This window comes from Hermetia illucens, chromosome 5, assembly GCF_905115235.1.
Source record: "Hermetia illucens chromosome 5, iHerIll2.2.curated.20191125, whole genome shotgun sequence".
NCBI lineage: Eukaryota > Metazoa > Arthropoda > Insecta > Diptera > Stratiomyidae > Hermetia > Hermetia illucens.
The window spans coordinates 27,339,958-27,364,241 of NC_051853.1; the positions used below are offsets into that span (position 1 = coordinate 27,339,958).

General features: G+C 42.6%; 1 protein-coding gene across 1 annotated transcript in view; it reads left to right on the forward strand.

The window, feature by feature from the left end:
* LOC119657160 (chitin deacetylase 1) overlaps nucleotides 1-24,284 on the forward strand; it is a 94,554-nt gene that overhangs the window by 39,865 nt on the left and 30,405 nt on the right. The window contains exon 5 of the mRNA XM_038063941.1: nucleotides 8,185-8,327. Coding sequence (XP_037919869.1) covers nucleotides 8,185-8,327 — 143 coding nt within the window. The remainder of the gene's footprint in view (nucleotides 1-8,184; nucleotides 8,328-24,284) is intronic.

Genomic DNA, 24,284 nt, shown 5'->3' on the forward strand with positions numbered 1-24,284 from the left:
CTACTAAAAACTTGAAGAACTCAATACGATTAAATGTGCTGAAAAAGGAAACGAGAAAGTGGATGAAAAGTTCTGGGAAGAGGAAGCATGGGGGAAGCAACATTGGTCGTCCCGCTGTGGTATCGGTTAACTAGTCCCTGCGGAGAAATTGTTAGAACCTGGTCCTGGTGAAATTGAGCAAACAAAGAGAATCTATAGGAGTGTATGCACGGTTACAGTTGAAAGGGATTGATTGTATGCATCCAAGGAGTTTTTGATAAAAATGTTTATATCCAAAGTTTCCATTACGTTACAAGTTTGAGTTGAGATTCTCAGACAAGAATTCATGAGAGTGAATGGAGCATTCGAATTGAAAGATCAAAAGCATTTCAGGCAGCTGTGCGGGATTCAGGTTTGATATTGTTGAAGTGAAAATAAAGAGATTTGAGTTCACCTAGAGGCATTTCCCGTGAAATGATTTGCAGTCGGAAGTTCTGGGGGATCAACCGTCATCATGTCATGAAGTACGTACGTAGCTCTTTTCAGAACGGTTCTGCGATATAATTTATGCCACTTTTTATTACTAATAACTTTCGGGACGTCAAATTTAGCCAGAAGAATTCAGACATTTCCATATGTCTGAAGTCTAAGATACCTGTCCATAATTACGTGGATTAGGTGATTGCTTACTGCTGGTTGTCAAATTAGTGCTAGCTTTTGTTATGAACATATGGGGAATAGGAGGATCAAACGATCATCCTAAGTGAAGAAATTGACCTTGAAGGTCCACCCGCAAAGACTGAAGCTCCATCAAAGTGCAACCGCCTCAGAGCCGAAAACATCGGTTTTCTCGAAATACCAGGAGTCGGGGAGACTAGTGTTGATGTGTCAAATGAGGTTCGCGACTCCCTTCCCCGGGGGAACGAATTCTTCAGTTTTTTTTTTGCAACGAGAAGCGGGTACATTGTGGCTTCATGATGTTAGGAGTTCCACAGTCATAGCAAAAACGACCTAACTCCCCTACGCAACCTTGCCATTGGTGTCCCAGACCCCCACAGTTCCAACAACCCCTTGGCCCTTCGACCTCTGCTTCATGCATATCATGGCGATTCGGGCTGCCCCGTTCACAAGAAGGCTCGGTTGCGTCCACTTCAGACAAAAGACGCTTTGGACCTGAAAATTTAACCAGCTGACATACGGCCCAGTGGCCTTGGCCTGGTTTTCAAAATTTTCGACCCTTTCACGTAACTCGCGAATTGTAGTTATGTGAATGGGGAAAATTCCCCGCATGATCTCAGGTCTCAGGCTGCCACGCAGAGTTTCCACCAGTTCAGCATCTTTAAGCGGTTGCTGGGGACACCAAAAGTCGGATGTCTTTGTAAAATTCCGCTAGGTTCATTACACTTTTAGACGATATGTACCTTCCAAATATGCCTGCAAATTACAGGAAGCAATCGGCTGTCTGTCACTAAAAATTTAGATATCTTGGTTTCGCCGCCCAAGGTTTAATTTTAACTTATACTTTGTATCTAAGGAAATAATATGTAAACTTGATCCTCCTGTTTGTGACCTCAACAATTCACAGCTAGTAACCTAATACACCAAGTGGAAGTAAGTTTTAATATCTAGGAAACAGTTTAAGACTCATTCAGAACATTCTGGATGCAGCTATTGGACACCATCAACCTCCTGGAAGTTGACGCCCAATTTTTCCAAACTAAAGGCGGCGGTGGATGCTATGCGTTCAAGAATGCGGACGGGAACACGTTCGACATGCACCTTAAGAAATGGGCCGTCCGGTAGTTGTGCGTTGCGGCCTGCATCGAACTCTCGCCTGTGCTGGTACCATTGCTGGATTTCAGATGCGGCGACTGAATGTACTAGCCCAAGCACTTTTACCCAAAGCGTAGCACCATATCGCCTAAAGGTATACCATCTTCTTTGCAGGCGCCTGGAGGACACAGGCGCGAAAGTCTCGGACCGTACCGTCTCCAAATCAAACAAGCTTTTCCTTCAGCAGCTGAAATTAGCGGCAGCAAACTCCACGCCCATCATAACTTACAGGCTACAGTTTTAGAGTTTTTCGTTGCGCTTTATTTTAACTGACATCAGTGTCCCATATTAGACGCAGACTCCCTGTGTCACTATGGCTGCTGGTGAATATGCAACCTCTCGGGAAAATTTCAACAGGCTCAGGCAACAGCCCACTCCCACTCCTCCTACAAATATACCGCAATATTACTACTGAATATAGCACCTTTCGGCCAGTTAAGTATGACGTTCAGCGCCACATCAACACTATAAGTAAATAAGCCGCCCTTTTAACAGCTCTTAGTCATCTCCACTCTATCTGATCCCTAAACCTTAGAGCGTAATAAAGACTTTGAGGAGATTATAGATGCCTGAATGCTTAGGTAATTGTGCACCGGAATCGTATTCCCCACATCGAAGACTTTGCTCATTGCTTAGTAAACTGTCGTATTTTCTCGACATTGAACTTACTCGATGCATGTCATCAACTTCCTGTAGCTCCGAGTCCGAGCATATGGCAAATACCGAGTGCATTTTACAGCCCTTTCGTCACAATGGCTTACTTGAGCTGCATAGCAGCAGTTGAAATTTCTAGGCCATTTCATCAACCCTGACGAGTTACAATCTGACCCACACAAGGTGCAAGCTTGCTACTCCGTGAGACAATTTAAGACCTTAGAAGGTTCTTTGGCGTGGTAAACTACTTCCTTCGTTTCCTGCCGAAAGCTGCTCACCACAAAGCCCTACTTAACGCCCTCCTGTCTGGTCCTAGCACCAAAGAATTCCGGGAGGTGGGGTGAGTGGTCTCCACAAACCGTCCAATCGTTTGAAGCAATCAAGTAACACTAGAAGACACTACACTTTTAGCATTCCCTCAGCAAGATGCATCCATAGCTGTGTTTTTCGGTGTCTCGCATGTCGCAGTGTGCGCTGCTCTTGCCCAGATGGTGAACCAAAGCTGGCAACCTTCTTCTCAAAACATTTGAATTCCGCGCAACGGAATTACAACGCTTAAGATCATGAATTACTAGTCGCGTATCAAATACGTTTTTCTTCAAATGAACGCTCTTCATCTTCTGCATGGATCATCAGCCTTAAAGCAAAACTATGATATAACAAAGTGTCCTCTCGCCAACTTTGGCACTTAGCCTTCATCAGCCAATTTATATCGGAAATTCCACGTGTGTCCGGGAAAGGCAAATTAGTCGCTGATGGTTTCTTCCGGATGCCTGAGATCAGCATCCCAGCCGCAGTCGATCTTCTGCGTTCAAGTTCAAGGAGTTCGCTATTTTCATCTTAACTTCATCTATCTTCTGCGAAATTGACGAAAAGGGACCATGGTCATATATTCCGGCCGTTTTTCATATGGAAAAATTTGGTTCAGTGCACGATCCTACCCACCTCGACATTCGAACCACGAACCCGCTAGTCTCTAGTAGATGTCTCTAGTCGTTCATGAACATGGGCGTTAATTCTTGGGGCAGAAATTGTATTGTTTGCCAAAAGTGTAAGGCCACTAAGCATGCTAGAAAGGAGTACTATCTAGACAGACTAAGAGCTTCTGCAGCATAAATCTTGACATTGCAGGTCGTTTGCGACGCTCGCACGGATACAAGTGTTGCCTCACGATCATTGACCGATTTTCACGGTGGAGAGGGACATTACAATAGAGTCATTTATTGAGAACCCTATCCAGAGTCACTTTCGCGAGTCTGATACCTTCTCTTAGCTTGCAAGCTCCTGGATTTCAAAAGCCAGTAGACAATTTTATATCCAGTCCAACGGGTACCGAAACGTAAGTTGGGGCTTCAGAATATAGTCAAAGTTATCCCTGCTTCTCGTAAAAGGCAATTAAAAGCGATATAAGTTTGTGGACTAGCAAATTACAAATTTTGAAACTTTAACAGCCCGTTGAATAGAGACTGATCTTACGCCGAAGGCCTCTGTCTATCGAAAACCGACTATGATTGGTTAATACTGGCCCTAAACAAAGTAAGACGGTAGGGCAATGTAAACTACTTCCCTCCCTCTTTCCACACTTACGGAAATATGCTTTTGTGTTTAGAAAACCCGAGCGGTAGCAGACGCGAATATCGTGCCGGGTTCTTTCAGATGGCAAGTAACTTCCATTGCCTCGTCATTGGTGGCACATTGTTCGAGCACAGAGCCTCCCATAAGGTCACTTGGGTGTTAACTGGTCGACACAATACGACGAATCTGATTGACCGCCTTGCGAACAGCAGTAGCATTAGGCGTTATCTCCTACATGTGCGCCAGCCACGCGCTGACATTGACCTCGATTGGGATGACCATTCGATGGTTGCTTATGCTCGCTTGCGTGTTGCGTACGCCACTTCTCACAGGATTGGAGTGTTCCAGCCCCCCAAGTCTAACAACGACCGCTTCAATTATCGCTCGACAGTGGAAGAACTAACTTATTGATCGGACGGTAGGTAGATTAAGTAACCCGCCTGAGAATATGGATGAACATCGGGTCGCTATCAAAAATGCTCTTTTCTCGAATGCTACGCAGGTCATCGGCCACATCCCGAAGAAGCGCCACAAGATCTGGCGAACTGTGGAATCGTGGAAGCAGACCAATGAAAAGGAGGGGTTGAAGGCTTTGTTTACTGCTGTCATACCGTGCGAAATCTCAGGAAATTCAGCGTAGTGCGTGTCGTGATAAAAGCAAGGTTGTTGTTGCGCTTGCCAGGCAAGCGGAAGATGCGTCAGAATACAATGGCTTCAAAAGTATGTACTACATTATTAAAGAACTTTCCTGTGGTCACAAATCTTTCAATGGTCCTGTGAAGGACGTTAACGGGCCGACTCTCCTTCCACAATGACAACGATGACTTCCATGTAACCGTATTACACCCGGTGAGGTTCCTCCTCTGGTTGATGAAATGGCTAATAACCCTTATATGTGCATTTGCGCGAAGAGATATCATTTCGCCTATCAATGCACTCAAACGGAGTAAAACCGCTGGGCTTGATGGTCTTCCCGCAGAGTTCATGAATACGCCAAGAAGTATTCTTTTTTGGACATGTCTTTTCAATTTTTGTCGTGAGTTCACATAGTGCCCGGTTTTGCCTTTCACATAGGCGTGTTACCTATAGTGAAGTTGGCACTCAGGAATATATGTATTCCTTCTTAAACCATCTAGTAGCGTTTTCAATCCTTTTAATAGAAAGGACGTTAGACGGATCCGTCGGAAGCCTTTTGCGTTCATTTAGGTGGTGAGTTTCCCGGATTTAGGGATAAATATAACCTTCACATCACGCCTGTTACTTAAAATATAACCCTGGGATAAGCATGCACGGTACATATTTCGTATATGTAGACCCATGGATTCCATTCCGTCTATTACTAGCGTACGAATGATATCTAAGGAACGAATTAAATGCTCATTTTACTCGCTCCAGTAACACTACTTTGCATGCCACATTTCAGTCTCTCGGTTCCTGAGATGGCATTTTGGATTGGGCATGGGAATTGCACTTCATGCAAATGGTTTGTCGTTTCTTCATCGCCTTGTGTATATATCCCGCTCTGCAAATGTGGAGAACACTGTTTATGACTATGTTGACAAAAATCCGTTTCCGATTTGAGGTTGTCTCAAAATAGTTAGTCTCTTCACCAAAGCGTATCCATGGTAATCATTTACCTGACCTTATGTTCTTCTTCAGAGCTTTCTAAGACCCTTTGTACCGATTCCAACCAACGACTGAAACAGAATTGAGAAGTACCCTTGTCGCTCTCTTCTGTTCTGACAAACCCTTTTTTGGCTTTTCTGGGGGGCAGTTCTCTTGGAAAGTTTCTCTCGTGCTAATTATGACCAATTGGGTTCTTTTTTCAATTCCAGCAATGGGTTTGATGCGCCTTTCAGGGATCATAGCTCAGCAACTAAATTTTATTTTATACGTCGCCCAATCTGTCTTTCGCGGATTTACGAATTGAATGGTTGGACATGGATCCACGCCCATTACGAAACCAGTGTACCTATGATCTGCGAGTGCGATATCGTTTGATACTCCCCACTCTCGGACCAGCGCCGCAATGACAGGGGACGACATCGTGATCTCGAGGACTTCTTTCCTGACCACGTTGAAGAAAGTCGATTCGTTAAGCAAATTAAGGGTATGTTGATTGGTTCCTACCAGATGATTTAATAATCTCGACCCTCGTGCGTTGATATTGGGACTTCTCCAGCATATGTGATGGGTGTTGATATCACATACTGCTTTGCTTTTTAAATAACTTCTTCACATTTAATAAGAAGAACTTGCCTACTGCTGGATATATAATATTTAACCAGAAAAAAAAATCAAAATAAATTAAATTTGCCAAGACAATTTTCTCGCGACTTTTTAAGCATTTTGCCCAAGCGGTGCACCAATACAATTTTCAACGATTATCCGGATGAGCTTGATACCATCAATTGAATATTATTAGCGCTTTACCTAAAGATTGATTTTACTCTTCTCAGGACATTCTCCCTTAGTCAATATTAAGTTCATCAGAAAGCTGGTAACGACCTAAGAATAGCGGAAGCGGCGATATCTTTTCAACTGAAAGTGATCTTATAAAATTATCATTTACTGTATCCCTTTTAACTGTTCTAACTTACAGCTCTGTGATATAAAAGTAAAGCAAAATACTTCACGTACTCCTAAAAGGATCAATGTCCGTGTGGAAAACAACACAACTCTTTGCTTTCATGATATCGAACTACCGAAAAAGTTGTGTTCAGTATACAAAGATAAAACAAGTCAAAAGTAGCGCAGAAAACGTAAAACACGAAGACAAAGCAGAATCGCACTGAAAGAAAGCAAAAGTCCTGAACTTTAAAAAAAAACAAACAGAAAAGGATTCAACTTTTTTCCCTCTTCCACTCCCAGTTGAGCATTCGGTCACTTTGCTCTCCACTGACCACCTGGGGGATTGGAATTGAAGCGGGTTGAATGCCAAACCGAAAAGAAAACTAAAGAGGTTCCTTTCGCAAACCTCGTCCATTGCACACTAAATAAACTTGGATTGGAGAGAGTTAATTAAACGGTTAAGTTTAATAAGGTTACCGGTTGTTTCGCTATTGTTGGAAAGAAAGAACCTGTAAGGAAGTCAGATCCTGTAGAATTCAAAAGGATGCAAGTTGATTGGACTTCATTGTATGGGTGAATAGTGTTCGCAAATGTAAATAGTTTTGTAAAGTTTCTATGCCGAGAGTTTGGTCCTTGCGCTCGATATTTGAGGATTTTATGGCGTTTTCATAGTATGTGAAGGATATAAAATGAATAAAACTAATCAACCAACTATTCCCTCCGATAATGTTATTAAAAGTTGCTCCTCGGGGGAGGACTTTCAAAGGAAAAAATCAGTGGAATTAACGAATGTTCGTATAGATGCAAAAATTAATTAAATTAAGGATTACAGTTATGGGAACGTTGGGAGTTGAGTTTGAATTGCATGGATGGATCGCAAACTGACGCAGTTCAAGCTTCTTTAATCCTAGATGGGTCTATTAAGGAGCGTTGTAATATCCTCCTTCCTTTTTTTCCACCAACTCTGTAACCGATCAGTGGACTAGTTCTTGGCTATGATACGACCATTGAGACTCCAAAAAAGGGAAGTTGCAAGAAGGATCTACTTCCGTGGCCGAAGTGTTCAATGGCAGTAAATTTATTGTTTACAGATTCGCTTCTAATGACCAGAACCTCATAATTCTGACTGGCTAAGCAATCGCAGAAATGAAGTTTGTGGAAAATCTGTGCATTTGGAAATTTACTAAGTTCATATGTGGGACCATCTCTCTAGCTAGCTGCAGCGCGCTGTATCTTTAAATCAATCTCCCTCGGATTTCTCCATTTGACCCACTGAGTTTCTAATAGTTCATTCTCCCCTACTTCCCACTATCAACTCCAAGAACAAGTTTCAATTTTAGATTCCTCTGAAAAGGATTAAGCTGACAAAATGAAATATTTTGAGAAAACTTTATCCTTTCAATACGGTATCGACGCAATCGAAGTTTCCCGTTCAGTGTTTGATGAAATTCTTTAGTTATACCGAATGCTGTGCACTTACATCCTATAATCCTTTGCTTTTGTTCGTCAGGAGTTTTTAATCATTTCCATTTCTCTTTTTTTATGAATTTTATTTCTTTCTTTTGTTTGCAGATTCCACAAATTGTGATGCTGACATTCGATGGAGCCGTGAATCTAAATAATTATGACCATTACAAGAAGGTATTCAATGGAAAGAGGAAAAATCCAAATGGATGCGCCATTAAGGGGACCTTCTTTATCTCACATGAGTACAGGTAAGGATAAAAGCATGTTAGTTTACTTAAAGTTTAAAATTATGAAGGAATTCGTCCGCATACATGGATAATGGAGAAATATGGAAAAATCATATAATCGGATTACGTTAGTTTCCAGGATCACTTTGGAAACATGTGCTAATCGGCTCTGAAAGTATTTCCAGAGTCCTTGATGGTAGACCTGCTTTCGTAAGAAGGTCCACTAGCATCTGAGTAGTGAAGAGTCCAAAAAAAATCGAAAGCAATCACAAAGAGAGTACTCATCCAAAATAAATCTCGCTATGGAATTAAAAAAACAGCTATGGCTTCCTCAAGCATTTTCGCATTTATTGGCTTTCACCACATGGTGAACTTTTTGAGTGATCAGTAAGCTCTGCTATTACTTTCCAACTATTTGCCAATATTAAATCGATTTTTTGAAAGTGTTAATTCAATTACTTAACCTAATAGCTAGTTGTTGACCATGTTATGAGTGTGGAAACTCAGTAAATTTTTCTTTTAAGAGATGGAAATCTTCAAGAGACTAGCCTGGGGTTCACCATCCCTGGGAGTGTGGGATTTTTACCCACTAAATCTACCTCTCGTCAAGCTACGACTGGGTTTTCCCCATCCAGCAGCTTTCTTTGCATATTTAGGTTTCGTTTTTATTGGGAGAAGAAACTATGGTCCACCCCAGCGCTTTGGTTAGTTTCGCTGAGGAACTGGATGTTCCTCAGTAGCTTATATCTTTAGGCATCTTTTGTGTTAGCAAGTCGTTCGGCTTTACTCTTTTCAGTCATCTCATTATATTTGCGCTTTCATTCAAGTTTCGGACTTTATAATGAATTTAAGGGATATAGGATGTTCAAACGACTATCCTGAGTGGCCGAAGACAACTTAGAGCGAATAGCTATCCCAAAACCTAAAAGACATTGGCTAAGTGACCGTGAAGGCCAGCGCGCCACTGAAGCTCCATCAAAGTGCTCGGTTGACACGTTCTTGCACGCCTTTTTCCTAACCAGGCTCGGGAAAATGGGGGACCCTTTGAGGGCTTTGATCCCTCACGTGTCATTTGTACAAAATCAACGTGTCTATACCGATGCGTGCGTCTGCAGCGGATCTAGAAATGATACAACGAACAAGGGAATTTGCGACGTCCTAACGAAATAAACCAGAACGCGAGCTAAACTTGGAAAATAAAATAAAACAAGTCGGGAAACCGGTTGCTCAACGCTTCAGGTATGAAAGGTTTTGTTTGCTTCTTCTGTGGGTATATTTGAGTGCAGACCTATCCCATTTGTACGTAGCCCGTTACGTATATACTTCTAGCATGTCAGACTGCTTACTTTAGTGTGATATTGTGACATTTAGTTGCAGTACACGGTAAAGTCAATTTTGAGCTACTGTAACTTTGTTAATAATAGTATGATTTTGATCAAACTTGGGGTTAATATGCTTCATATTATATTCTACACTACTACAACTACTCTGGGATAAACTTAAGGGGGGTTTTTACACAATTTCCCAAAAATGGGTCAAAAATATCAAAATATCGATATTTTAGGCCTGGACACCATTATAGGGGCAGCTTCATGGTTTTTTTTTCAGATTTTTTGGTTGGGTACTTCTTAGAATGGGTCCATTAAAGAAATCATCATTTTCTACCCCTTTTACTACCCGCCTTTCTAGCAAATCTCAAAACTAAGACCTCAAACTAAGCCCGTACTAATTGAGATCTTTCATTTGATAGCTAACATGACTATATTCGGTGAAAATAATTTTACATGTACTGGGAGCCCCCCTCCCTAAATCTCAACGTTAAAGGGTATCACTCACTGCATGTCTGGGCGTTCACAGTTGCCACCTTCTCACCAAATTTCATGTCAATCGGTATAACCGATTCTGAGAAAAGCACATGTGACAGAGAGGCAGACAGACAGACAGACGGACAGACATTGAAACGATTTGAATAAGGTTTTGTTTTGCAAACAAAACCTTAAAAGCGGCTTGACTGCGCGCGTGGAGCCGCGTGCCGTGATCGAGTGGGAAGATCCACGACGAATCACAGTCTCGATCCTTGCTTCTTCTGCCTCAAATGTTTATTGAGGCGCGGCCGCTGAAGTTCCCTCCCATCCTTGAAATCCTCAGGCCATTATTTGGAGGATGTCTCCCTCCCTGAAAAAGTAATATTAATTCCCTTTTTCCAAATAACACCAGAAAGATGGTTCCTCGTAGGTAACCAAAAAAAGTCTTTCTTTTCCTTGTTTTCTTTCCTGAGCTTTCCCCCCCCCCCCCCCCCTTATTTTCTTTCCTGAGCCTTCTCGCGCACACTCTGACCAGAATTGCTTGGAGGCTACAAATGGTATGTCGCATATTCAATGGGAAAGGTGTCCCCGCAGCTCCACGAAACTGGAACTTCACCACAAAATCACTACAAGATTTTTCCAGCGAGAAACTAAGGAAATACATATCAGCGTTAGCAAAGTAAGTTCGTCAATCACATCCTTTTGGCAGGTTATGTTTTCTTTGGCTTCTTGCCACCATACACCCATGTAAAAATTTCCCGAAACTTGATTAACGTCATTTTAAAGCAGATATATAGTAGAAATGATGGCCCGGCCCTACAACATCGAAAACTATGCATCGCTAACTCATAAAACTAATTCCCCGAATTTCCGACTACGCCTCTTTCCCATAGTTTGCGAACTCTACAATTCTTTCTCATCAAAACCAGCTGCTTTAAGAAATGGGGCATCTGAGAGGGCATAAGGTAAGTCCAGAGCTTTTGAAAACCCTTTGATTGCAAAGGCTCCCGGAGAGCACCCCATCTTGGCTTGCGCGGACTCGGGTCGCTAGACAACGTCCACGAAGTGTACCCGCGTCCCGTTGTCGCGGAAGTCTCTAGAGACAATCTTCGGTAGGTTGAACATCTGGAGCAAATAGTGATGACACTTTCGGACACAGTAAACTTATAGCGACATTAGGTACTTCCCGTTCGGGAGGTAAATCACGATCATCGGTCCCGACGATTTACTGGTGTCACCGTAAAGTCGACTAAATGTACCATCGGTTGCTATTTTCCACCCTGTGGGTGGGCACTGCTTTCTGGCCGACACGAGCGCGGAGGTGTCGGTTCTCCCCGTACCGCGTCCAAACACCTTGATACCGCAGAACTTGCGACTGGCTGCCGCAAACTCCTCTCCCATCCGCACTTACGGCTACACGCAGGTGGAGGCAAGACTTGAGTCTCGGACTGCGCTGAACGTTTTCATGGCGATTCGTTTTGGCTGACATTAACACCCCCACTTAAGGTGTAGACTTCCTGCGTTACTATAGGCTGTTGGTGGACCTGCAGACCAAAGCCTTAATAGATCCTCCGCCCTCTGCAAAATAGTCCAGAAAATTTTCCACCGCCGAACTCTCTCCATTGTTTTCAAGGACATTGCCGACCATCGCATTCGCAAACTCCTCCGAAAATATCTCAACATTACTACTGAAGGTAGTTTCTCCCAGCTGATTAAGCACGATGCAGCAGCATATCAGTACAACCGCTTCCCCGAACTTCTCAAAGGTGCGTCCCCTATCAACCCAGAAGCTGTTGCGAAGAAAGAGTTCAATGGTCTCATGAAACATGCTATGTGCAGACCTTCCAATAGCTGTTAGCCGTCTCCACTCATATGGTCCCTAAGTCAAACAGCGAATGGAGACCTTGCGGAGGTTAAACTCGCCTGAACGCTCAGACAATTTCAGATCGATACTATGCTATACTACTACCTATTCTACTCATCCATGACTTTGCGCATTCACTGACACTGCCGTCTTTTCACCGTCTTGGATCTGAACGATTCATCTACTCTCTCCTACGAAACTTAAACTTCTGTTTCATTTGCATGAATGATGTTTCGGTCACCCCTTCTTCCGTATCTGAGCATTTGGACCATCTTAAGTGCACCGTTCAATCAATATTTCCTTGAGGTATGGCTCGTTTTTACCGTTGACAAATGCAAATTCAGGTGAAATTTCTCGGCCACATGATCACCCCTGACGAAATTTATCAAGTCAAAAACTTGCCCTGCTAAACACGGTGAACGATATGCGAAGGTCCTTGGGCATGTTGTCGTTTCCTGCGCAAGGCACTTATCGCGAAGCGATCCTCAACGTTTACTTGTCTGGTCTACTGAGGACATCCAGGCATTTGAAACCGTCGAATAATAGCTTTTTGATGCTATACTACTCGCATTCTTAGGCCAGATACACCCCTGACTAGGTGCATCGATGTCTGAGACATAACGGCTCCTCATCAACGGGTGAGAACACCCGGCAACTATTGAGCTTGTTTTCGAAACAACTCAACCGAGCTCAACGTAACTACAGCGCCTACGATCGTGAGCTAGTCGCATAAATGCTGAACCGTGTATGCGATTAAGTCAACTCGACAGGTACTCATCTCAAATCATCAAGGACGTAACTGTTTCTTGGGACATTGGAGCGGACCAGGGAGGACATTGCATTCAATGCAACGATGTGGGACGTTGCATCTAGTGGAACTGCGCTGCCTCGAAATTGACGATGCAGTGGAGCAACGCCTTGGCCTTGGTGAAGAAGAACTGCTGGCATTTGGAATAAAAAGTTACACGGAATAGTGTTTCCTGTTCACTCCTTAGTGGAGTGTAGAGCATCCCCACGATCTCTGATGACGCTATGCTTCGATTTCACAATCATCATACTTAACGCAGATGCTGTGCAAGGGATAAGCTCCCAACAACGACACGAACTCAATACAGACACATGTGCCAAAGTCACTTGTCATTCTCTTCTCAATTCTTCCTTCAAAATTTCCTTAGGTAGGAGACCTCGTTTTTAGCTGCAGGAAAATAGCTCCCTATTCCATCCGTCAAAGACCTATTATTTTATCCGTATTGCATCCATTCGGACGTTCATTGTCAATACATCTAACCATGTGTCTTAAAATTACTGAGTGGCCTACTTCTTCCTTAATAAAAATCGTCCCCCAGTATCTTCTCATAAGTCTGAGAAGGCCAGACATCAGGATAGTGCTTATAACCATCTGGAATATGGTCCTTATTTTGTCGATATGGTAGACCACCTCCAATCTCGGATTTTCAGAGATCGTACCTGCGCCCAATCACTCTTTATACGGAACGCGCATACAGCTCACTTCGACAGATCAAAGCAGAAAAATAACCCTGCTGTCGGTGGTAACAAAAACGGCAGACAAGACAACATCGGAATGTTAGCCGATAATTTTGTAATCATCTCAAACTTAAGGCTAAGACCGTTTTCGCACGAAATGCCCAATCTCTAACTCATGCGCTTTCAATTACTTTAACAAGTAGATTGCGTATCTTCGGAAGTGTCAAAATGTCAGCTAACCATAGTCGCGTTCACCGAAGGCAGATATCAGGGTTTAAATCGCAAATCCATATGGTCCTTTCTTGTGGAGAATGTTCAGATATCATAGGTCCCGACTTTTCGTAGCACTTTGGGTTACTTTCTGATTAGGAATGGACGAGGATTGATAAAACTCCCGCCTGCGTAGTGCCAACATTGTTGATCTCCGCGATCAAACCACTGCAAAAAAGCCTTACAACAGTTTGAAGAACACGTCCATTTATTCATAAAGGCTAAAGACCAAACTTTCGGCCCTGAAAACTAAATTGTTACGATGTCGTTCGGGCGTTTTGAGTTTCTAAGCGCGCCGCAAAGACGACACGTAATGCAAGTCAAACGTTACAACGATATATGGATTGTACTCTTGGGCATCTGGATTTTGTCTCCATTTATTTAGATGACCTTCTCGTCTGATCTGTCAACATGGAGGAATATTTGCAACACGTTAATGTCATATTAAAAACCCTGCTCGAAAACAGACAAAATTAACTGGGATAAACAGAGATTCGCCATGGAATGAGTCAGCTTTTTAGGCTAAAGGTCAATTGTGAACAGTTCCCAGCTACATTCAGGGTTCTCAGATAATTTCTGGGAGTTATCAATTATTTTTGTCATCTCAGTTCCGAAGCAGTAGAAGCAAGCTGTACTTAACAGACTCATCCAAGACTTTTAAAAGAGAGACAAGGCCGAAATATCGTGGGAATCTGGGCTCACTGAAAATTTTGAGTCATCTAAAAAACTCTGGTAAATGCTACGTTAACTAATTTTCTATACCCAAGTTGGTTTTAACGGCACATGGCTGACAGTATTTAAAGGCTCACTCGAGCAGAATATTGACGTTAAAAGAAGACAATAAGGTTTCTTCAGAAGAAAGTTCCCACCAGCAGAAAACAGAAGTGTGCATAATTGGAAACTGGTCATCGCTTTCGCAGAACTCAAGCAGTTTTATATATCCTGGCGTGGTGTTAATTCGCCATTAGGTCCGATCAGAAGCCAGTAGTTAGGTCTCTGCAACAAGCAGCAGAAAAACGTCACCACCCCAATCAATCACCATACCATTCAAGTCAATCATGACCTCTCCATCAAATACTTCCGCTTCTCCCTTGAGGGCAGGCCGTTCACCGTGTTCACGGACCACAAACTCCAAATACAATTTCATGGAGTTTTCTATCTTCGCTTCAAACTCCTACTTACTCTGCGAGACCTCAGACAAGGGTCCTAGCCCATTCATTCCGGTCGACTTTCACAAGGAAATATTTATATGTATATATATATATGATCTTGCGCACGCAGGCACCAGGACAACGAACCTGGAAAATAGTTCTGGCCATTCATTAACAAGGATGTAAACTCATGGGTCAGACAGTACATCGCGTGCCAAAGTAGAAGACCAACCAGCACGTAAGAATGGACGTAGTCGTATTCCCTCGGTCGACCAAGCGCTTCCACATCATCCACCACCACATCATTGGCCCTTTACCAGATTCGCACGCACAAAAGTATTGCCTGACAATCATCGATAGGTTTACGCGCCAGCCTGCCTCTGCCTGAAATTGCGACACAATCATGTGTCGAGGCCCTCTGTCGAAAATAGATCCCGCGTTTTGGTGTACTAGCCGCACGGACCACTGCCTACCATCCGCACTCCAATGGGATGCTGGAGCGTTAGCAACGGACATTAAAGGCCGCCTTAATGGCTCGTGACGATCCGTCGTGGTCGCAGTTCTTGCCTTTGCTTTTGCTCATCGCGAGGAGTTCATGGCCAACCCCATGGAGATGGTGTACGGGGGCAGTCTGCAATTCCCCGCCGACCCTATGCGGCATATCAGAGCAGGATTAACAGACTCCAGCATGCTCCGTCTGCTCAGGAACGCAGTTTGAAAACTGCAGCTGATTCTTCCTTTCCGACTTAAAACGCCGGAGGTCGACACCCCCAGGGACGAGGCATACTCGCAGGTGCTCATTAGGGTGAACACTACTTGGAGGCCGTTGCACCCACCATACGAGGTCCTTTAAAGTAAAGGTAAGCGACGGGACCACTCCTTCTCTCCTTGTCGAGGCTGAAACTGAAAAAGCGTCCACGAAACGTCAGGTTCGCCCGATAACCCCATTGATGGGATCACGTCCCGGGTTCCCCCACTGAACTCTCGCGGTTTCGGCTGGGAGCGGTATGATGTGGCGGTATATCGGAGGCAAGAGCCACTGATTTGAATGAGTTTTCTACCTTGTTTACTTTATCTAGTCTAGCGTTATTTTTTCGTTCGTGGGCGGATGACACGTGTTTACCTCTTTCCCTTGTTGCTTCAAATATCTCTCCTGGCTGTCCTAAATGACCCCTGAGAGTCCCTTTTTTGAAGGGTTCGTTGCTCATCTTTTTCTCACTGCTGCGTTTAGGAATATCTACAATCGTGCAAGTAATCCAACACCCGAGTATTGCAGTCGAGAAATTTCGATGACCAGGAGACTACTGCTCACGCATTCCTTAAAGCCGCAGATACTGGTGTTCCGAAAACCAGCACCGTGAGTTTAAAATTACTACCCTCGTGTATATATGTAGGTTATTTTTTCTGAGGTTTCATCCCAAAGTCAATTTAATTCACATATTGGGGAGGAGTTTATCTTTATCACTGGATTCAATGACTTCATAAATATTAGTTTGATCGTCAACAACGTATGCCCTCATATTGCCAGTCGAGGACGTATCTAATGGGAGATCTGATAATTCCTTAAAGTTGTCCATCCATCAGGCTGCCTCTCTGTTTGTCATACTCACTTTTTCAGAAATAGCTCCGCCCATTGATACGGAATTTTGGAGATATATGTATGTGTGCAATCCCAAACAAAGCTTAATTTCGACATCCTTTGAAAAGTATTCGCATTGGAGTGAGAAGTCGAAAATCATAGGAATGCCATTATTTAAATCAGTTTGAATTCTTTCAATAACAAATTCCAAACAAAATAAAACTCTTTCTCGGATGTCTGCCACCTTGGTAGCTATATACACCAATGAATATCCTTTTCCTAATACAAACTATGATCCATCCCCTCTCTAATTCTTATCATCAAGTGACAATTCCGTTTATTTTACGAACACAAAGTTATTAAACCCTTTAAACGCATTACCAAGTCACCCGCTTAGGATACCTAAGTAAAGTGAACAACCACAGGTCAAAGTTCAGCCGGCACCTATGTCTGAACTTTCCAGTCATAGTTTTACCTGTTCAGGTGAATATTTGCCCTAGAAAGGCATGCACAAAGTTGGCTCCCTTCACCGAAATCACATTCGTGCGGCATGTGCGTCTAATGGACTTTTAGGTGACGAAAATATTAAAGTAAAACTTCTTCCTCAGCCCCATAAGGATCAAGTCCTGGTTGAAAGTTTCAAACAATTTTTTCTGGGACGAGGGAATCCATTGAAATTCCAATAAAAGAGGTATGAGGAGAATAAGATGAAGGAATTTATTAAAATTAGTTTCTGAAAAAGTAATCGGGTGAGTAGCGGTGGGAAGCTTCAGAGGGATGTTATCAGAGGTCCTGTGGGATGGCATGCAGTAAAGCCAGGGAAACACCGACTCCTCCTGCCCATTCTGCTGCCCGCATTAAAATATGTTGTCTGAGATTAAAAAATAGTTCCTGGCAAGCTTTCAGTGCTGTAAATTTGTGAGAAAGGCATAAGGATAACGAGCCCATATAGGATAACGTCGCTCACCATCATTCGACTTTTTCCAAATTCAGAATTAGGCTGCGATAGCCAAGAAGGATTCAAACTAATGAAAACATGAAGCGGTGGAAGCCAAACCTTGTGGCGCAACTAGCTTCCTGGATAAGTATTCCAAGTCCCAGTTTTCGAAGTTATAATTCCATCGTAGTATAATTCCCATGCCTCCACTTATGCTGCGTCAAATCCATGTGGGAATCCTGCTCAACAGAGGGAGGATGGTACCATACTGAGCTACTTTTTGATTGCTAAACTTTGTAATGGATTAAGTTAAACAGCTGTCATGTTCGATATTTTAAGCGCTTACACTCGCTTGTACGTGATTTTTGAATGAGCGTTTTGAAAACGATTTTTGAAGGAGTCATATTATGAATATGACGGCTATACAGCTCCTAGCCCCGGTGCCAGCGAGAATGTAACTTGCCAGAGTTTTTGGAAAATATTCACAGAAGTTTTCATTATGCCAATCAATTCTTTCATAATGTTAGTGTTCATGAAAGTTGAATGAATGAACGAATGGTTTTTATGAGATCGTAACGACCAAAGTAATATTCATAAATTTAAAAGTTGTTAACGGTAACAGAGGATTATTAGGTATTCGTGCCAGAGTGGAATTAGCAAAAGTTTCCATCTTGTTTGGAAATATTGCCGGAATAATCACTTTGAATGAATTTCAACCGTGGAAGGTTCCTGGCATTCCTGGTGTACGATGTAAGTTGCTAAAATTTATGAATGAGAAATTTAAAAAATCAGTACTTATGAGTAAAATTACTGTCGAAATGGATTTAGAAGTTATTTTTAGGGACTGTGATCTATGGGGTGAACATATTTAACTCAGCAATTCTAATGAACATTTTCGCAAAATTATTGAATATGTAGCAAGGTATACCTCAACACTCTCTTCTCGAAAATGAATCTCGTCCCCCTACCTCAGATTAGATATTCGTCCTCACTAAAACGTGTTGAAAAAATATTCTTATTTACTTAAAGAAGCGTAACTTATGAACGGTTGATGATTGGTAACCTTTAGCAACTTTTCACGTGGCTTCAAGCCATTGTTAAGTATTGCATTGCAGCTGTTCCAAATCAGATTCTCGAAATCCCCAACAAGCGCTAAACGGCATGTTTAGAATAGTTGAATCTCCAATATGGCACCTAGAACAAATATCTCGAATTTACAGATCAAATGATTGTCCCCGTTCCACCCGCACACCATTAGGCCATCAGGTCTTGCGAATCGAAGGAAAATGCAAACATTGATAGAGATAGCTTCATAATATCGCATACCAAATTCTTTTCATTATTGATCTGCCGAAATAAACGCATTTAATTGTGCGTTGGCGTGCGCATGTGCATAGCATGTGATGCTAACTTTTAGAAAAAGAGGACTAGTGGGTTTTTGAGTAAAAATTTTAACGGAAAGTCGATTTATTCATTTGAAATGTTTTTTTTTTTCATAGACATTAATTCTAATACTTTGGAGTTGGAATGAAAAATAGGAAATTGGAGACAGGATGATAAATATAAAGGAAAAGAAAGAGTTAAATGCATTCCTTCACTAGCTTCGCATCACGTAAAATCGTGGAAATGACCTTTTCTTTGGAAATAAGGTAAAGATCCAACACTTGCAAGATCGTAGAGAACCATGATCGTTTGACCCACACTTTCAAGGCTTCCTTTAAAAGTTACTGCTTCCTAGATTCCAGCAAATTGTTTCTAGGAACAGAAACATAACTGTATTTACCTACACACCTACACACAATTAATTTATATCCCAACTATGATACAATCAATTCAATCGTATCTTTCTGTTCTTGCCTTGAGACGCAAAAAGCGGAATGAACGCTTTTAGTCCCCAGAACCTTCACCAGATGAAATAAAGTTCGCAAGATCGGAAAATATGAAAAATTATGTCGCTCCGTCACAGTACTCACCCTCAACTGAAACTAATCGGGTCTCGCCGAGGAACTAGGCGCATGGCTCTCTCGGCTCGACTGGCTTCTGGCTGTATTTTTTTCTGGAAGAAAAATCTTTAATCTAACCAGGGAGACCCTTTTGCGCCTACTCTTGATGTCGAGGAGACCTCGTAAGGTGACTATCGCCGCGACACGTCAGTCTCAAAGGTTTCACCTTCCGCAGTGCATCCTTGAGCAGACACAACAGCCTGGTGGGTTTAAGGCTCGGCTTACCTTAATAAAATCCAAACGATTTTTTATTTCTTTGTATATACGCATTTCGGTAACCAGTTGTGCCCTTCTTCAGTATGTGATGAACTAAGATATTAATTCCTATTCTGCTCTATTTAACACTGAAATCTTATGATTGCTAACAGATAACTAAATTAGAGATCGTGCTGGCACTAATGTTGCCCGGTGTCTCATTTCCAACCTTCCTCAGGAGCGTCAATTGACTATAGACATTAACAGAGGATCTCTTTTGATATCTACAGAAAGCCAACACATACACAGTGAACGATACTAGATAATTCTAACCACTCCCATTTCCATAAAATGGCTCCTTTCTATGCTATGAGCCATCGATTGTTTACCATGCCCCTCAGTGCTAAAGGATTTCAGAAAGAAAAGTCCTTGGTGGTCCGAGGGAATACGTTGTTCGTTGTTTTTCATTTCTAGCATGCCATACATTGTCCTTGTTCATGGACGATCAGAAATACTTTGCCGGGGCTAATCGATTTGTTGCTGGAATGTCTGGGTATGCTAAACTGTGAATGATGTCAGATGCTACCTTGTGGATATGGCCAGGATATAAAACCTCGGTCCCTTTTCTAAGTAATCGCAGTATATACGTCGAGCCGAAGATAGCAACTAAATGAGTTTCTGGCGGGGGGGGGGGGGGGATGCTTTGTCCTTGAGCATTTCCGTAATTGCTGAAAAATCAACGGTTACAGAGATTTTGACTTATGCAGCACATGAGGAAGCGTCAACAACTTCATTATCTTTTCCAGACTACAGGGCGATAAAGCTCACGTACCGAAGTTGGCGAAGAAACGCTTTGTCGCGCTTCCGTTTGAAGGAAAGGTAGATAGCTTATGGTGCGTGACCACTTTGAACGGTCTGCCTTGAATGAAGTATTGGAAGTATTTTTTTATTGTTATGTACGTGACTATAAACTCAAAAACATTGTAGGTGTTGTAGTTTTATTAAGCGGGGTTCAATTGCATTAAACAGATAGTTGCCATTCGGTTCACCTTGTGCTGAAGGATAGCCCCAATTGTTGTCTCGTGGTTTCAAATGCCTGGATAGTTCCTGCAGAGCAGACTATTAAGCAGAAGTCCGTGGTCTTCCGCTCAGAAAAGTAAGGGTCAATTGATGCCGGGTGGTCCTGAGCAGGAAACGGCGGTACAAGTTTAACATGCGCACGAAACCTCTTACATCCTTAACGATTTCGGACAGCAGGAAGGGCGAAATTGCTTTCAGTGTGAAGAGAACACTATACCATGCCGGAGGAATCGTTGAAAAATTAACTCGAGGTGGTCAAATTGTTTAGACTCAGAGGAGCACTGCACGTCATACAAATATACGATGCAATAGTGGAGGTTTCTTTGCCTACAATGAATGAATCTCTGAAAGGTTTCTGCCGTATTGCACAGTCCAAAAGTTATTCTAATAAACTCGAAGAGTCCGAAAGTTGTGAATATTGCCTTTTTCGCAGTGTCTTCGGGAGCTACAGGTAGGAGAAAATACGGCGACAGAATACGCACAATCGTGGATGACTAGAATAGTGTATTGGCATGGAACCATTTGGGCATTTAAATATCTGTAGTCGCAGGAGTCTCCATTCTGTTAACGGAGTATGAAATGTACGAAGCTGACAAGCTGTATGAAGGTCTGCAAATTCCCTGCTTAGAGAATTCTTTGAACTCTTTCTGCAGTGGTAATGAATGCCCCTTAGAAAACAAAGGGAAGTCAGTACTGTTAATATGGCGCTGAACATTATGCTGAACTAGCTAACGGAGACTACCCTCGATAGTGATGTTGGGCTTTGGGGCTTTGAAGAAGTCTGCCAGTACAGGGGCCAGGCCAGTCGTACTGTAATGATACTCGCGAGCCTTTTCTGTACAAGGAGCACTTTTTATATCGGCGTTATAAACGTCAAAATAGGAAGACTATAGTTAGGTCCCTCATATAGCGCTCACACCCTTGCCGAAAGCATACCTGAAGAGCTAGATAAAAAGTCCAACATGCGATGAGGCGAAGTAGGACGAGTGCAATTGGGAACAAAATGTCACTTCGACAGCATCACATTCATCATTGACTTTTACTGACTTCGTGTTCACCAATTTGTACTCCGATTGCCAATTTTTTGCATAACATTAGAATGAACTTTGATTGCGGTGAAAAATTCTTGCCGAAAAGCAGACTCGAAAGGTGCCGTATCAAAACGAGTGGCTCTGCCCTGTCCTTTTAGGCATTATTCCACACTTACAAATTTACGATACTTCGAACACGGATGGCCATAGTTGTGTCTAAGAACCTCAGTGTTCCTTATCTGAGTATTCTTTGCTGAGGAGTAACAAGCCAGTTATTCTTTCTAGTTAATAACATCTACCTCATCAATTCGTGAACAGTTGCATTCTGTGCGTATTTACTTTCAGGATCTAGGAGGTAATCCCCCCCCCCCCATTTTGCGCATCCCTTCTTGGAATACCTGGCACTAGCTTGAGCTAGGAACATTAACGAGATATTTTCCATATACCGCCTTACTTGCAAAAAATACATCATTGTTTCAATACGCAACTTAATGTTCAGGTTCACCAGACTTGACACAAAATATAGTTCTTCCTGTTCATTCGCATACTTTATCTATGTACCCATTGAATCAATATATTGAAGTCCTGGGGGTTTAACGTGAGTACCTGCCGTGAAGGCATAATCCCACGGTCCTCTTCGGACACGGATTGATTTTGAGACCACAATCAGAGCCCCGCTATCTAACACCTCTGCCGCAACTAAGAAGTACGGCACCCGAGTTGTACAGCGCAACTCCACGCTCGAGCTCCGAGGAGCTCTGCCCGCGATGTAGGCATAACCACAACCACCATGAAACTCCCACAAAGGGGCCAACCGCAAATAACCGGGCCGAGAACACATCCTCCAGGAATTCTCCCGGAGCATATGCTCTCAGAGGGCCATCTCGGTTCCCATGGTACCACATAACCTCCGGTGAGGCTTCGTGGCAGAGCCACTTCAGATGAGTCTCTTGCAGACTCGGGTCTGATCGCCCTCCTCGAGTACGTGGGGACGGAACTCCCCAACGGGTTAATTGAGAATTAATATATGAAAATCCTTGGCAAAACTGCTCTTTTCCGTATCCATCAGATAATCCACCATATCTTTATTTTCTCATCATACTGAAGTCACCCCGCCGTCTTCTGGGAGGTGCTGACGAAGAACATTTCTTGCCATCCGAAGTTGACAAATGTGACTCTTGCCTTGAAATTATTCACATCTAGGTAATACTTTTGGGTTGCATCTTCTACCAATCTCTTGTCAGCCAGTCAATTTGGATCCTTTAGCTTCCTTATCCAGAATGCTGTCACACAAAGCGTATTCGTCTTGTCAGCTTTCGATCCAAGCAAAACACGGGTGCCAACGTCCTATTGTACTGGGTAAATTTTTGTTCTACCTTAATATTTGTAGGCTTGGGGGATCGAAGGAGGGAGTGCCTCTGGATATGTTTTTTTCCTCCTCTTTGTCTTTGGTGCAGTAGGCTCTATCGCAATTAGCTTCAACTTATTTTTGACTTGATCACAATGGTCTTCGCCGAATTTTACCCAGTCCTTACTGCGTTTTCAAATTTTTTTATACTGCTTAGTTCCATTGATTAGTCCAAATGTCCGTTCTTCTTCTGGTGAGCTGAAGGAATTGACTCAATTTTCGTCAGGTCTTGAGCTCCACTGTGAGGTTCATGTAGGAGCACATATTGAATGACGAACACATCCCCCGCTTTTTGTGACTTGTTGACCAGTTTCTGTTCATTTGTCATCGACTTCCAACCAAGGACTAGTGAGGCACTAACTGATTGACAACTACATCAACACTTTCTTCTTGCTACTAGGGAGTGCCATTAAGTTGAGACCTCACCATCTCTTCAAGGTCCCTTTTTCTATCCGCGCATCGATGGTATATCCTATTTTTATCAGCTAACAGTTTTGCTTCCCTGGCCAATACTCCCTCTTCACTACAGGTTCTATTATCTTTTGCCTTCCTTTCCTTTAAAACAAACGAATTGAAAAATGATGGAGTCAGTAATATAAAGAGAAGAGGCCATAATCGGCTAACCAGACACTAGAAGCATGACAATTGCGTTTTATAGTATTATAGTTGCATTATATTTGAGTGGATGAGTTGCGGTTTCGTCCTTTACAGAAACCACTTATCAGAATCTGCCCCACCTCTGTACTGGAAGCAGTGTGATCGAAAGTGATCACTAGGTATTATTCGTTTCATTTTACCGATTTTCAAATATGATATTTTTAGGATCAAAAACCACCTTTTTTAAGATTTATTTATTTATTTATTTAATTAACGGACAACAAACAGAGAGAATTCCAATTAATTATCGTCCTCAGGAGGAGGAGAAAGCAAAAAACTTATCCTACGTTTAAAACTACTTAAAGTAGGGAAGTTAAAAGGACCAAGCTGTTTTGCATTATAATTTCGGCAAAGCCTGGGAATCGGGGAATGAAAATAGACTTCGAGCTCCGCGAAGGGCACGTTGAAAATATCTGCGTTCCGTGTGTTATAAGACGCAGGACGGCAGGTGATCTCGTCAGCGGCGGAGCAGTCCATCAGGCCCGAGGAAAGTTTAAAGAATGTGCATAGATC